Source organism: Tyto alba, unplaced genomic scaffold, assembly GCF_018691265.1.
Source record: "Tyto alba isolate M040663 unplaced genomic scaffold, T.alba_DEE_v4.0 Super-Scaffold_9, whole genome shotgun sequence".
Taxonomy (NCBI): Eukaryota; Metazoa; Chordata; class Aves; order Strigiformes; family Tytonidae; genus Tyto; species Tyto alba.
This window is the reverse complement of record NW_024881330.1, coordinates 18,038,539-18,054,830: the sequence shown is the minus strand read 5'-3', so window position 1 is coordinate 18,054,830 and position 16,292 is coordinate 18,038,539. Positions and strand designations below refer to the sequence as shown.

At 35.1% G+C, this 16,292-nt stretch overlaps 1 protein-coding gene across 1 annotated transcript in view; it reads right to left on the bottom strand.

Annotated features, from left to right (window-relative positions):
- The window catches only part of CSMD3 (CUB and Sushi multiple domains 3), a 703,442-nt gene that overhangs the window by 279,440 nt on the left and 407,710 nt on the right, over positions 1 to 16,292 (bottom strand). The window contains exons 17-19 of the mRNA XM_042785878.1: positions 9,211 to 9,349; positions 3,417 to 3,604; positions 848 to 1,036 (exon numbers count right to left, since the gene is read on the bottom strand). Of these exons, the coding sequence (XP_042641812.1) occupies positions 848 to 1,036; positions 3,417 to 3,604; positions 9,211 to 9,349 (516 nt within the window). The remainder of the gene's footprint in view (positions 1 to 847; positions 1,037 to 3,416; positions 3,605 to 9,210; positions 9,350 to 16,292) is intronic.

Sequence of the window (16,292 nt, the reverse complement as noted above, 5' to 3'; positions counted from 1 at the left end):
AAGTTAAGTGGGTACATTATTCCGGATAAACTTTTTATCATCAGAAAAGTGTGTACCATGCTCTAAGGAAAAAAAGAATATTTTAAGAGGAAAACATCTCAAATATACAGCTATATTACAATATACTTTCTTAATATTAAATATAATTTATATCACCCTAACCAGGAAAAGGGATTAAAAAGAACAATTCAGATAACAAGAAGTGACTGAAACTATTAGATAATTTTCCAAGCAGACTTTTTTAATGGCTTGTTGGAGTCTCCAAGCTGTACGATATGTTATTCAGTATCATTTTTGCCTGGTTTAACAATATTACACTTAATCATCAGGTATAATGTGTCCCTGATCAACTCCTACAGTGATTGAAGGGTGTCAAGTTCTGTTAACAAGTTAAGAACAGAGTGATCAATGTGAAACAGGAGAAAATGCAGGTTTTGAGTGATGTATAAATAAACCACATCTCATGTTTCATATGACAGCACACCTGTGTCTATAGATGGATATCCAAACACAAATATTTGCAGCTTGTAGTAAGTGCTTTACAAACAGATACACATCAGCATTGCATGCCTTGAGCTAATTTGCAATCAGTTAGTTCATGGTAACATATATTCAGATAGACGTATCTTCAAAAATGTGCTGATTTAAAGAATTATATGTTATTTTCCACTTTATAACTAAATTTCTCATGACACAGAGGCATGTAACATTTATGTCCTCTAACTATTCTGTTTTTCCTAAAAGTAGAATTTTTACAAACTCCAACATTTAACTCATTTAGACTATTAATAGTTTGGAAAAATGTATGTATTTTAAGTTACTCTATATTTTATCCATTCATCCTTACCATCACAAGTTGGGAGCGGGTGACTCCACCAGTGATTTTTTTCACATAACAAAGGCTCCTCATGACTCAGCCTATAACCTGGATCACAACTAAATGAGACAGTGGAACCTATAGAGAAGTCATGTCCATAACGACGTCCATGCACTGGTATGCCAGGATCCAAGCAAGAGTAAGTATTAACAGTTACACCTAGATAAAAAAAGAAAAAAAAAAAAAAAAAAAGTTAAATAACTTATAGATTTTTTTTCATTAGTTTAAATAATTTACTGTGCTATGAGTGGGGGTGAAGGCTTCATCATCACACATTTTCAGTGAATAATCCTTGCACTTTGTTTCTCTGTGTTACCATTATAAGATGTTATAGACAGTGAATTTCGTCCTGCCCCTGTTGCAGAGAAAAACCATCACATAATTTACAGGATATTTAGTATGATCCTATCTCAGTAACATTAAGCCATTTTGTCCCTGATGCTGATGTTAAAAAGCTTGGATGGTCACTCGAAATTCTGATTTCCAGCCTTTATTTTTTCCTGATCAGACTTTGTTATCCTAGATAAAATATTTTTTTTTATTTATTTCTTTGATATTTATCCTTTAAATACTTACCAAGAGCAAATATTTACATAAATAATTCTCATCCCTAATGTTATTTGTTATGTGAGATATAGAGAAGATAACCAATAGCAGAAAAATAAATAGAAGTTGACTTGATAAGGATAACTTTAATGTGTGTTAAAAATTAACCCTTTCAGGTTATTTCCCAGTGAGAACTTTAACTGAATTAGAAAAGAATCGGGGAAAAACAAAGAAAGAAACAAAAAACTTTAGGAATATTACTGAAGTTAGTAAATTAGAATAACTATTCAGTGTAAGATTTTTTATGGGTGTTATTCCTTTTATTCCTACACAAAAGCCATAAAATAACCTTCCTTAAAAAGAAATTCAGTGTGAAAAGAAATAATTACCATAGGAAGTAAGAACAGATAAAAGACTTCAGCTTTCAATAGGGTATTTGAAGAGGGAAATGCTGAACAGAGGACCATTAATCATCATTATTATCCAGAAAAGGGAAATCAGAAGTGGGTTGTACTGGATAAAATAAGACAATGAACCAGTAAGAATTAAACAAAAATAAAATTAATACTGGTAATAATACCAGAAATAATTCTGGTAGTCTGATAGTATAAATTTAACTTTCATTCTTCTCTAGTGTAGACAGCTCTAGGGTGGGGATCAATTTCAAAAAAAGGAATTTTATAATGAAATTGAAGGAATAATTTATAATGAAATTTCAAGTTTTCTGTCCATATTTATTTAACTGAAATATTTTGATATAAGGATATTTGAAAAAGTGCAGCTTTCCTCTTTTTGTTGTTTATATTCCCAAAGTATAATTTATATCATTTAACATTATTCATCTAGCCAATCACTTTAAGAATTTACTGGTATGTGCTGGTAATATTAATCTGTTTTTCCTAATGTGTAAGGATAGTCATCTTTCAAAGTTCAGAATGGATGACAACTGAACAAAATCATCACTTCTTCACAATGTAGAAGACAATACAAATGGAAGTATATGGATGAAGGCTAAAACAGCAAAAAGTTTTGGAATAATAATAGATTTTTTGCAATAAACAGACAGAATTTGACGTCCAGTAGAAATCAGCCCAAATTTTATCTGGCAAAGTGATCTCCACATATATTGTATTTAGTATCCTTAACATTACTGGTCATGAATAGTGAAAATGGCCAAAAATAATGTAAAAAATTAAGAACATCTGAAAATTGCTTGGTGGTAGTTCCAAGTAGGAATATGAAACAAAAACTGATAGATAGCGATGTGTTCATGACCTTTACTAAGCAAATTGGACAGTGATTACAGAAAAATATTACTTCACATGAAAATATGATTTATTACAAGAAAAGTTATATTTAGAAACACAAAAAGTAAATGGCTTGATAATATATCCACTTATATGATTTTTAAAAATTCATAAAGTATGAAATCTTACAGATACGTTCTGCAGTGTAGTTTATGACTATTATAAGGGAAAAATAATACTTCTATATGTCAGAACAAATCACATATGCAGTTTTTCAGATCCCTAAAAATCTGTAATCAAGTGACTCCATAGCTTGATTTCCAGCTCATTAGTGTAAACTATATTTCCTATTACCTTCAGTTAGAGCTGCAGGTACATCAGTAAGTACAGTAATATAGGTATTTGCTTAGATTTGCAGATCTTCCTGATCTCATTCAGTTTTACACACACAGAAATGTATTGTGTAAAAGATAAGAATAACAAGACATAAAATCAACATCCAGAATCAAGGTATTAGCTTCCCATTCCCATATTCTGATTCTTAAAGCATGGAGCAGTACTGCAATGACATTAAACTGTAAGTGAAAATTGCTGGTCATCTCTTTTGCAGTTTAACATCACTAAAGATTTCTCAGTTTGAGAAATAACAGGAATTTACCAAAGACAACATCTATGCACCTTTATATATTTATGACTAAGATAAACACCAATGGGGAAATCAAAAAATACAATTCAGAATTACTTACTTTCATAATGAATCTTGAATCCATTGTTAGAACGACTGTTGTCAGTTGTAAAGAGAAGATAAATGAAATTGCTACTGCTAAATAGGAATTGTGGGACCTGCGTACCATTGTAAGATCCTAGAAGTGGAGATAATAAATTTGGTCCATCATGAACTTCCAAAACATCATAATTGAGTTCTGTCTGAAATCTGGAATTAGGGAAACACACAGAGGCACAAATATAAGAAGCAGCTAAAACAAATTCAAAAACCCCATACAAAGTAAGCCATATTTTAAAACTATGCTGCTTTCCTGATACTATTCTATAATTATTTATTCACATATCTATTTTACAATATCAATGTAATAGTATTAATTATCCTATATAAAGAATACAATAATGAAATTTCAGGTTAGTGCTTTAGTGAGATGAGAAATAAGTTTAAACTTCTTGAGCTGGCTTGTATTGCAAGAAACAAAAGCCAGAAACACATAGTTTGTTAGTAAAGATTAATATTACTTGCATATATTACTTTATAGCACAACATTATTTTTCTTTTTTAGAAACATTAAGTAAATTATATAAAGGATATGTTGATGCATTCTTTTATTATATCCGTTCCATTTGGCACAATTATTATCAAGGTACTTTATATTATCAAGGACTTATACTCTGAGCATCTACCCTTGAAATTGTCTGCAAGCAGGGATATTGTTACTTGTCTTCTCTAAGACTCCAGTGGCTCTGTGCCAGTTGAGGATCAGTCCAAAGCAGTGACAGAAGTTATTGCAAAAAAGAAATCTCAAAATCCTATTTAGAAAGCACTATAAAGCAAAATGATTGTTTAGAAACAGCATGCGTGCTTTCTCTGTCAATGAAAAGCTGAGTGTGACAGTGCTGCTAAATATCTCCTTGCTTGTCTCGATTTAGATAGTACCAGCAGTTGCAAACACCTATTTGATATTTCAACAGTAGTTTCTCACTTTCTTGTTATGACAGACCTTACATCAATCATACTGCTTTAATGGACTCTCCGCTGGATTATTGAAAAACCCTTTCAGAATTAGAATTCAGAAACAGTTAACAGCAGGATCCTATAAGGACTCTTCAGATATTCATAATTCTCTCTCTGATTCACTTAGATGTCTAATTCAGCTTTGTGAAATCCATTCAAGGAACTGCGTGACTAATGCCAATGTACTGAGGAACATTTTATTTCAGTATTTATGTCCCTTGAGTCTGGGCCTAAAGATCTAAAGGAGTCTGGTGAAAGACAAGAAGCCAAATTAAATGTTCAAAACATGCGTTTTCTTTTATCTATGTCCTGGTTCTATGAAATAACATAGAAAAAAGCACAGAAATAAAGTAATAGGTAGTTACAGAAATGAAGGAGGATAAGCCTAGAAGCAGGAGAACTGAAAATTTATTTTTTTGGTAGCTCCCAATTGAACGCAGAATGATATGTTACTAAAAATCTGCTGGAATATCTTGCCTTTTCCAGTACTTGTTTTTCCCACTAATCCATACAAAATAGAAGCAATCTTGGAAATAGATCATTTAGTCTTGCTCTGCTTTCTTTGTTCCTTTATCAAAAACATACTTAAGACTGAAAGTGTAAAAAGGCATTGAATTCATAAATGCAAAGCAACTATCAGGCCAGTCAAGACATGATGAAAATGAGTCTCCAAAGACATAACAGAAATCCTCTCATAAATACTTGTTGCTCAAAGAGTACGTACAACATCATAAACAGCAGAAAAAATAAAATGAAAAAAATGAGTAAGCGACCAAGAAAAAAAAAAGTGAAGACAGTTTTTTAGTGAGATGAGCTGAAAGAAATTTGAAGGGGGTATTATGTACAATGCCTTTGCTTAGTTGTTTGGCTCAGGAAAGTTATAAACTTTAATTTATAAAAGTGATTCTTATGTATTTTTTTCCTTGAATACCTTTCCTATTGATGCTCAAGTGTCTGATATATTTATATATCGCCTAGTTATTCCCTGGTGTGGGAAACACTAGAGATTTATAGGAAAACTGAAAAAAAAATGCTTTGTGCTCATGTAAGTCCACTCCAATGTTCCTTCCTACTGAACTAGTCAGTATTCTTAAATTAACTTGGATGGCTTCACTGGTATGTGAGGTCTGTTCTTACAGAGGACTCGCAAAAACTCCTTCAAGCAGATAGGAGAGAAACAAACTTTAACAAAGGAGATGACTGTCACGTCCCACTCATCTGAGGGAGACAAGTGTCTCAGATTTGTAAATCCCCAACAGAGCTGACAATGGTGAGACAAGTCTCAAAGTCCATGCACAAACATTTATTAATTTCCCACAATGTCCTAATTGGATACACAATAATTGGCTAAGTATATAAATAATTACGGCCAGTGATACAGTATGCCTTGCATTACTTAATGGTGTTAAGGGAAAAGAAGAAAAAGAAGACAGAGAGAGAGAGAGAATAGAGAAACACAGATCACCAGTCTGGGGCCCTGCATTGGTCCCATCTGAGTTTGTCAGGGATGCATCTGTCTTGCTTGCTTGCTTCCATCTATTGCTTGGTCACTTGCCTGCCCTCCTTGCCCATCCTCAATTCATACACGCTTTCCTTGGGTCTGTCCCCTAGGCCGACCCACATACCTATGTATCACATGTATGAGGAGGGGTAAGGTGCTTCCTGGAATGATGTAACTAGCATGATTTCATTACTTGTGAGTTTTTGAGGCATTCCTCAGCTCAGAGGGCTTCTGTTCTCCCCCATCCCTTATCTCTTTCAAAGACTGCTTTTCTCAGTCCCTGTTTTGGTTAGTTGCAAATGGGCTCTCACAATGACACATGCTTTTTTATCTCATTTGAACAGATAAAGATGCTTTAATATTTACAACATGCATCATTGTTTGTAAGAGGCTCCCTATCAACTCAGTGCAGTTTTAGGATATGAGTAGAATATCCTGCTGCACAATGTATACTCATTAGTCAAATGTGACTAGTACTCCAATCAGTAGTTTGCTGATTAACATCCTTAGCATTTAAATACTCATAATTAGGCTTCATGATAAACACTTCATTACAATGAAGAATGGCACTTGCATTTCTCACTTTTATTATTTCAATTCAGCATAAAAAGCTGCTGATTTATAACAAAAACCCAACAGATTTATTAAAAAAATCCAACAGATTACTTATTGTAGCTATGCCTGCACATCAGGAGTTAAATTTTTAAAGTATACATGCATGATCATAATACAAAATATGAAAAGTTTATTATGAAACCTCTGAAAGCACAAATATTTGTAGTTATTATTCACTTTGTAGATCTCTTTTCACCTAAGTCTCTGGCTCCATGGCTCAGGAACACTTTAGCATGCAGTCATAGAATGTAGTACCTCACACATATGCAATGTCGCAAGAGAGAAGCCATAGAAAGACAGGAAGATGGGAACTTAAAAAAAAAATAAACTTCACAAGCGATAAACTGATACAATGTTAAGGTGTCACTCTGCAGCGTATTAGTAAGAACTGTTCCCTTCCTCTCAGAAAATCCAAAGACTGTAGAAATGTACTAAAAATGTTTTACCCTGACTGAGAAATTAAAAAACTTTCAAATGACTACACATATTGTAGAATTCTTAGTATTTGCACCAAGATAGGCTAGAAAAAGTATTTCTCTTCGCTTTTCAGGACAAAGGTAAAATGTAAAGAAGTCAGCAAAATAAGAGTTTATTTTTTTTAATCACATAGGACAGACATTTAGCTATAGTTTTAAAAATGTGTATTTCAACAAAATTAATCTTCTGTCTTATGAAAGTCCAGCTAAAGATTTGCAAGCAGAAGGAGCAGAACAAGCACAGTCAGACTAGAGTAAGTCTTTAAAAATAAACAAATGTATGAATGCCTCCAAATGTAAATTATGTGAAAAATAATGAAGTCTAAGCAAAAAATTTAACATTAGTAGTTTACAAAATGTTTTATTTCAGTACACTGTAAAGATTTATTTCATTATTTGATTTATGAATTAACTTTATTACATGTATTCCTGAACAGAAACAAATGAGCAAACAGACCTTTATGTAAGTATGGTATCTCTGGATTGCTGCATCTGAGCAACACACATATCAGTCCAATTCATGGCAAGCAACGAGAGTGTCAAAAATGAGCAGCAATGGAAAAAAAAGTGTCATAATGTCATAATAAGATTAGGTTATAAGGACGATTGGAGCTCTCTCTGTGATCTGAAGAGACCACATCTTGTTCTTATTGCTCTTACCTACAACAGTAATAGAAGTTGTGCAGTTTTATGACAAAGCATTAATGCACTACAAACAAAAAACATATGCAAGAAACTGTCAGGTTTAATGACAGGCAGGTGCAAAGGAAAAAATCCATCTGGTATAGAATTTTGCAAATAAAAAGACAAATGTTTTTCACTTTGAAATGACAGTCCACATCCAATACGTAGTTGAAAATGAAATGCTGAATTAAAAATAAACTATTTGAAATTATATTTTTATTTAAAAAAAATGAGTTAACGAAAGTTCCAAAATTTTTATTATTCATTTTGATTTACAAGACGATAAAGAAAACTAGTAATTTTCTTTTAAATTGGAACTAATATGAGTTTGATTAACTTCTGCAAGAGGGAGTTATTCACTTCCCTTTTGTATTTCAATTAGTAAAACATTTGGTAAAGCTTCAGATTATGTACAGCACTAGTGATTTTGGAAGACTAGTTTTCATTTGATGTTAAGGATAAGAAATACCTTTAAAGTGTCAATATTACCTGCTCTCTGATTCTATATAATGTCATGTGAACGCTTTATTATTGTGTAAGCTTCAGTACTAGAAAAAAGTTTTAAACAATCAGATTAATAAATTTCCTAAGAGAAGATGGTAATTCTCATACCCTGGTAAAAACTTTTGAACGGTAATAAAATGAAGTGATATCTTCTAAATTGAGTGTCACCAGGAGTAGTCAAAATATGCTGCATAAATAGCAACTGAAAAGTACTTGCATGATATTTGGGGGCTACAGCTTTGATCATCAAAGGCTATTTTTTCCTGGATCATCATCTAACTTTATTAATATTTACAATTAAAAGGATCTAAAGTATACTTGAAAATATGTATAACATGTAACATTTATTTTAATTACATTTTCTGTTTTTCTTTCTCATAAAGAGTTTAAATGAAATGACTACGTCTTGCTACCATGAAAAATTTAAGGTCCTCAGCACACTGCAGTCCTTGGAATCAGGACGGGACTTAACTAACAGAGAGTAGTATGGAAGTGGAATGCTGCAGTAATTAGGAGAAATTGGAATTCCATCCTGGGACCACACAGTCCTTTCACAAAAACAGACCAGTTGATTTGATAATTAAATATTCACAGTGGGTAAAAATACGAATACATTTAATTCAGCTTTCACAGTTCATTCAGGTTTTCAGATCTTAAGATTTCATGGGTTTGAGAGAAAAAAAAATACTTTGTAAGTATAATTCATCATAGGAACACAGGTACAAGCAAATGAAACATGACTATCTTTAAAAACAGACACAATTTTAACTGGGCCAGACAGGCTTAAATATATAAAAGAGAGCAGGAGTTTCAAAAGCTTTTCAGTGCATCAAAGTAGAAATCACACTAAAGATAAAACTTATGCTCTGAAAGCACTAAAGTGTTTTGGAAAATCCTACCTGATAATACCATTGCTTGATTTTAGAGATAGCACAAATTAATGTTATGACAGAGTTAATGAACTCCTGCTTCTGTGTAAAAACTAGAAAATATTAAGTAAGAAAAACATTAGCCAAGACCTTTCAAACGTAATTTTGATAGAGTGTCCTGGTTCAGCTTCTATCACCCACTCACAGTTCAAGGAATCTTTATAATACCCTGGCCAGCCTGGAGAGAGGATTACTCCACTGGGAGATGAAAAATGTCCACCACAGGGAGCTAAAAATGAAACAAGAGAAAGGTATAGTAGAACAGACATATTATATGCAATCCACAACTATCACTTCCAAGATAGGACAACTATAAAGAACAAATTTAAAAAATCCATTTGCAGGAAGATGCAACAAGGTTTCAAAACTGACAGACTCTGTGGTTCAGAATTAGATGGAGACAACTGAATTAAAACCTTAAAAACATGACATAAACTGTTCAATAAGTTCTGACAAAGCTTTTTATACTGTATTCTTACAGGTACAATCTATTTTCCTGTAATAGAGGACAGAAAACATAGCGTTCAAAAAGTGTAATTTCTTCTGCTTTTAATTGTGAGCAGAGATCTGAAAAACTTGCAAAAGTTTCAGTTGAGTATCAAGCTATAAACAGGTGAATTGTTATTTCAACTTTGACATGAATCCACTGTCATACCACACCCATTTTTCTTGTCATGTTGGCAGTTCAAATTCCTCATTAATGAAAAAGACATGACATACTTACCAGTCTTACAAGATTGGTATTTTTGAATCATTTGGCAAATATATATTGAATACTGTAATATATACATCTGCAAGCAGAATTACTAGAAAGAACATGTAGTTTTTCTCTCAGAGATAGTAAGCATAAGCTAGGAAATCTGTATTAAAACGTAATTGAAAACAAAGTTATTGGCAATCATATTTCAAGATTTTCAGTGGCTTACTGACTCACTGATTACAGGAATAATCTCCACAGCTGTAGGTATTACAAGATGAAGAGCATTTATTTGATAACAATTCTTAAATAGTTGAAGAGATTCTGGTACAGAATAAGGGAAGTTTCCATTAGCTGATTAGTGTCAAGACAATTAGGTATAGGACAGAAGAGAGATTCTCAGAAGTAATAATCATGTTTGATGCTGATTTTGTCTATGAAGAGTGTTAGTCTATCCCAAAGCTGGTATAATCTCACAGGTAGGAAGAACCAAAGTACAAATACTGCTAAAAGACAGATCTTTCAGGTTTAAGTCTTGCAAAGTTCTGTGCAGGTTTTTAATTTCATGCATGAATGCAAACACATTATATCTGATGGATTTATATGTGTATGTAAAGGCAAGTGCATGTTACCAGACTTTTATGAGATGTCCTCAGTGGTATGGATGGGTGAGGAAAAGACCGTGGGAGTGCTTGGCATGCTTTTGTTTATTTGTTTTCAGTAGGATATTGATATTCCCTAAATAGAGAAATTAATTCATGGAAATATCTTGAATTCTAGACATCTAAGTACAATAATCCCATCACTATAAGTATTAACATTTTTTAAAAAGGTAACAAATCATAATGTTTTTCTAGCAATTTAAAATATCAAGGACATTTTATGAATATAATAAGTATTCAGTGTGGTAAATTGAACATACATTGCTCACCACAAGTGTAAACATCCTCAAAATACCGTATCTATGTATCTTTCTATATGTGTATTATGCATATATATGAATATACTAAATATACCTATTGTCCTGGGTTTGAGTGAGTGGTGGGGTTTTTTTGGTAGTAGGAGAGGGGGCTACAGCGGTGGCCCCCTGTGAGAAGCTTCTCAAAGCTCCCCCAGCTCTAAGTCGGACCCACTTCTGCACCAAGGCCAAGCCAATCAGCTGCACCTCTGTGATAAGGTATTTAAGAAGGGACGTAGTGAGGATGAGTTGGTCTTGTGAGGAAGAGTTATAGCAGCTGCGCGAACACCAAGGTTGGTAGAGGAATGGAGGAGGAAAGGAGGGGGGAGGTGTGCCAGAGCAGAGACCCCCATGTCCTCTGGTGAGATGGCACAACAGCCCCCTCCTGCCACCTGTGAAGATCTACTGTGGAGCAGACACTGATTTATGGCATGTTGAGGTTGTTCAGCCTGGAGAAGAGGAGGCTCCAGGGAGACCTTATACCAGCCTTCAAGTACCCAAAGAGGGCCTACAGGAAAATCGGAGAGGGATGTTTTAAAAGGGCATGTATCAATACGACAAGGGCTAATGGCTTTCAACTGAAAGAGGGTAGATTTAGATTAGATGCAAGAAACTTCATTGTGAAACTGATGAGATACTGGAACAGGTGGCCTAGAGAAGCTGTGGATGCTCCATCAATGGAAGTGTTCAAAGCCAGGCTGGACAGGTCTTTGAGGAACCTGATTTAGTGAAAGATGTCTCTGCACATGGCAGAAGGGTTGGACTAGATTATCTTTAAAGGTCCCTTCCAAACCAAAGAATTCTATGATTCTATGAGGACAAAAAGTTATTGCTGCAAAGATGGCACCATGTAAATTACTACTGCATGTAGATTTAATACAGACTTGATCCTGTTTCCAGTGAAGACAGGGGATAGCCTTAAATTGATTTCACAGTGAATCGGTCAGGGACTTTGTTTACTGGGGGAAAAAAAAAAAAAAAAAAAAAAAAAAACGCAAAAACAAACCCAAAGAAAATGGAAAGACAAGAAGTTAATTCTGTTCCAGTAGTAATGTATTTCTGCATTTACCTAAAAAAAAGTACATGATCTGAACCATGACAACACAGCTTTTGAGTATCTTCAAGGAAGGAGACTCCACAACCTCCCTGGGCAACCTATGCCAGTGCTTGGTCACCCACATAGTAAAAAAGCATTTCCTAAAGTTCAGATGGAACCTATTGTGTTTCAATTTGTTCTCACTGCCTCTGGTCCTGTCACTGGACACCACTGAAAAGAGTCTGGCTCTGGCTCCACCCTCTGCACCCTCCCTTCAGATATTAATATGCACTGATAAGATACCCCCAAGCCTCCTCTTCTCCAAGCAAAACAGTCCCAGCTCTCTCAGCCTTTCCTCATCAGAGAGATGCTCCAATCCATTAATCATTTTTTGCAATCCTGTGTTGGACTCTCCTGCGTGTCCATGTCTCTCCTGTACTGAGGAGCCCAGGGCTGGACAGAAACTCCACGTATGGCCTCACCAGTACTCAGGATAGACGGGAAAGATCACCTCCCTTAACCTGCTGACAATACTTTGCCTTTTGCTTCCCAGGATACCATTAGCCTTACTGGCTGCTAGTGCACATTTAACTTGGTGTCCACCAGGACTCCCAGGGCATTTTCTGCAAAGCTGTTTTCCAACTGGGTGGCACTTATATATTGGCACATGGCTTTCTTCTTCCCCAGGTGCCAGACTTTGCCCTTCCCCTTGTTAAACTTCATGAGGGTCTCATTAGCCTATTTATCCAACCCATTGAGGTCCCCCTGAATGGCAGAACAACCCTCTGGCATATAAGCCACTCCTCCCGGTTTGGTATTGTGGCAAGCTTGCTGAGAGTACATTCTGCCCCACCACCAACATAACTATTTATGTATTTAATTATGAGAAAACACTCACATTTTTTGATTAGTAGTATCATGTAAGTATCCATGTAGGCAGAGATCAGAAGCATCTTACTTCACAGGAAGAGAAAGCTGCACCATGAAGTTTCATAACACCACTGCCCCAGTGAAGATTATGCGTACAAGGCTACACATCACAAAGAAGTTGGAAAGGTCTTGCTGTACTGCTGACAGGTATGTGCCTCTACTAAAAATATTGTGAAATATACAGCATTTTCCCCAAAAGTCATACCTATTTCCTAAATTCTGTATTTTTTTCACCTAATACAGTTTGCAAAACATTTTGGTTGCTCATTTTGACAGAGCAGTATAGTACATACAATTGTCTCTATTATTCTCAACCTCTCCATTACAGAAATAGATTAATTTTGTTCTCTTTGACACACCTTCAAATTGAAGATCATGAATTATCATACGTTTGTCTGATCTTCATTTTTCTTGGGAGATTATCAAGTTCCTATGTTAAAATGATGACTGTTGTAAGAGGTGTTTTGTATTTTTAAGGACAAAATAGCCTATCTTTCTCTTACTGTGTAGGGGAAAAAAAAGGGTTTATAAAAGCTATATAAAGTTCAGTATGTTGCAAACATTTCTAAGTAAGTGGAGTTAGACTTTTTTTTTTTTTTTTTTTCTCACTAATGGTTTTAAAATAGTTTCTCACTTTTTACCATGAAGTCCCTTTTTCATACTACCTTCAGCAAACAGTGCCAGTCAAACAATAAGGTATTTAAACTCATATTCACCTCAGCAACCAGAAAGTTAACTTTCCAGCATTCATCATCCCTACATTTTATTGTATATAACTACTTATACATATTCATAATACATATGGAACCTATAAACTACAAAATATATCAGCAAGAATAGGAATACCAGATGGCCTTATTCTGAGCCAGTACACTACCATAGCTGGAATACAGTATTGCTAAACTTGTACAAAGCTCCATTTTCTCACAAAATTTACATGAAATTGTTAAAGATTATCTTTGGAATACAAAAAAAGTAATTATCTTACAAAAATACTTCCCATTAAAAATAATGCCCATTGTAAAGATTGCCTAAATTTTGAATAATTTGTATTTGGGATCTGCCAATAACAGTGTGCTTTTTTTAAAAAAAAAAAAAAAATCTTTTTTATTCTGGTTATTCCTGATGCCTACAGTGTGAGATTCAGTAAAACTTTTTATTTGACTTTCACCATCACATCCTAATTTCCTAGACCCAGGGGTCCTTCCCTTCAGAATAGCTGGGTGACTGGTCTTATCTTAAAGCGCTTTGTTTTTTAGAAAATAAAACACTCCAGACATCTTGCCAAAGGATTGTTTCCCTCACCTTTCCTACACTAATTTTCAGCCTCTGTTCTTTCTTCCAGTTCTATTTGATGGTTGCCTGGCAGATTCATACCCACTGTCAATGCGTTAAAAACAAAACACTAGAAATATAACATAACTACAGTATGTCATCAACCAGAATCTCTTTGTCAAACACAGGTCTATGACAAATACCATAAGCCAATCTTAGTCTTATCCAAGAATTCTCACAAAGCTGTTTCCATTATTTCTTTGTATAGTAAAGTGCAGGGGTCAAGGCAGGAAATTTTCGTGACTATGAAGAAAGCTTTGAGAATAACCGATTAATCACTGAACATCTTGTAGATTCAAAGTTTTAAACCCTTTTTTCAAGAGCTTATCACCCATGCTACATAACAACAGGATATTAGGCATTACAGCAGTTATGAAGATCAAGGTTAAAACAGCAGCACAGGTACAACAGCATAATATTGCAAGAGATTACAGGAAAATCTTCTATATAACCCTCACATGGGAAGTATGAAAAGCACAAGGTCAGGAATCGCAAGTTCAAAAGCATCAGGGAACAGCAAAAGCAAGGCTGCTCCGCTAAAGGAGAGAAGCCAGGAGCCAAGGATGACCATACACAGAAGCAGAGTTAATGCCTTCATAGACAGCATCGTCCAACTCCACCTGAGCAAGGTGAACAGGACTGGATTACTGACAGCAGAAGGGTCTGGTGAAAACCAAGTGGCCATCAGATGAATGAAATTTGATGGGTTTGGTCTGAGGTCAAACCAGGAAGTCTCATGAGCATGCTGAGACCAGCAGAGAATAGGGCTGGAGAACTGTATTCCTGCAACATTTCTGGGATAGGGACCAAGAGCTCCAGGCTGAGCTGAAATGGGATCTTGGGCCATGGGCAAGTATCGGAGGAAATCACAGCAGAGGCTGGTCAGGATTGCCCTGAAAAATTAGTATGCTGACCCTACTCCTCTGCACCACATTTATTATTAAATGGTTGTCTCCTATATATTGTAATAGCCAACATTTCTGCAGTGGAAGGAAAACTGTACAACAGTCACATTCAGTGTCTTCTAGTCAGTATATGGAGTTCATGTCTTTCACTTGATATATATGATGAATAGGGCAAGCAAACTTCACCTTACATGAAATGACAGTGTGTAACAGGCAAAGGTATACACAAGCAGTAAAAATTCTGAACATCCCAACAGATCAAATTACATTATCAGCTTAAAAATATTTAGTCTTCAAATTTTATCATAAATTTTAAAAATATATCTAATTCTACAGCTGATAAATACATCTAATTCAAATATATCAGCATCCCAACCTCTAGGATTCCAATATATGTTTGTGGTGGTGCAACTCTCCCCATTCTTGGGCTGCTTGGTGCTTGATGTAATTCCCCCTTCCCCAGCTACATACCAGCCTAAAATGGATTGGGAAAAGCAGTGGATCAGATCATTAAGGGCACTCCCTTAATGAACCTGGATCCTGCCTCCCCTACCACTTGGGAAAGGTAATGACAATCAATCACCTCCTGACAGCCTAGTACATTTGTACCTGGGTTTTGGCCCCAAGGGGATGATACCAGAGCTTCAAGACCTAGCAAGTTCTGGGCCTGCAAAACTGTTGGAGGTTACCAGAATATTCTGTTTTCTGAGCTGGGCTGAAATGGAAAAGTACTTGACAAAATTCAATTATCTCAGACCCTATAAACAGTGATTCTGAGACCCTTTCAGCTCTTCTGGTTTGCAGCAGGCTATGACCAGCATCTCCCCTGAGCTGGGATGCCTCTCAGGCACAGAATCCTTGAGGTTTAAAGACCATTCGCTGACAAAACCAATGAAAGGCCAAGGCAAAGTCAGACTTCTTAAGGCTCAATTATCACCCATTGAGGAATGATGGTACACTGTGAGTATTTGCTCTGAACTCGAGAAGAAGGAAATTTTAACTATAGTCTAGCCTCTTCAATCCACCTCCCTACCTATCTATGTGCTTGAATGCACACATTTGCCTACACGAGTGTGGGTGTCTACAAGTTTTACTGGATCAAAATTTTTCTGTCTATCTATGTGTGTGTAAGTTTTGTGTTTATACATATGTACATATATATACTATAATTTAGGGTACCTTGTATTAGGTTAGTGTGAATCTTGTCATTCTTGAATCTGTAATTAAGTTGCTGTCACATTCATGTATTAAAATTAAGCAAATTTTTTTAGGAAGACAGTTACATAGTGAAAATCAGAGCTATGATTTTGT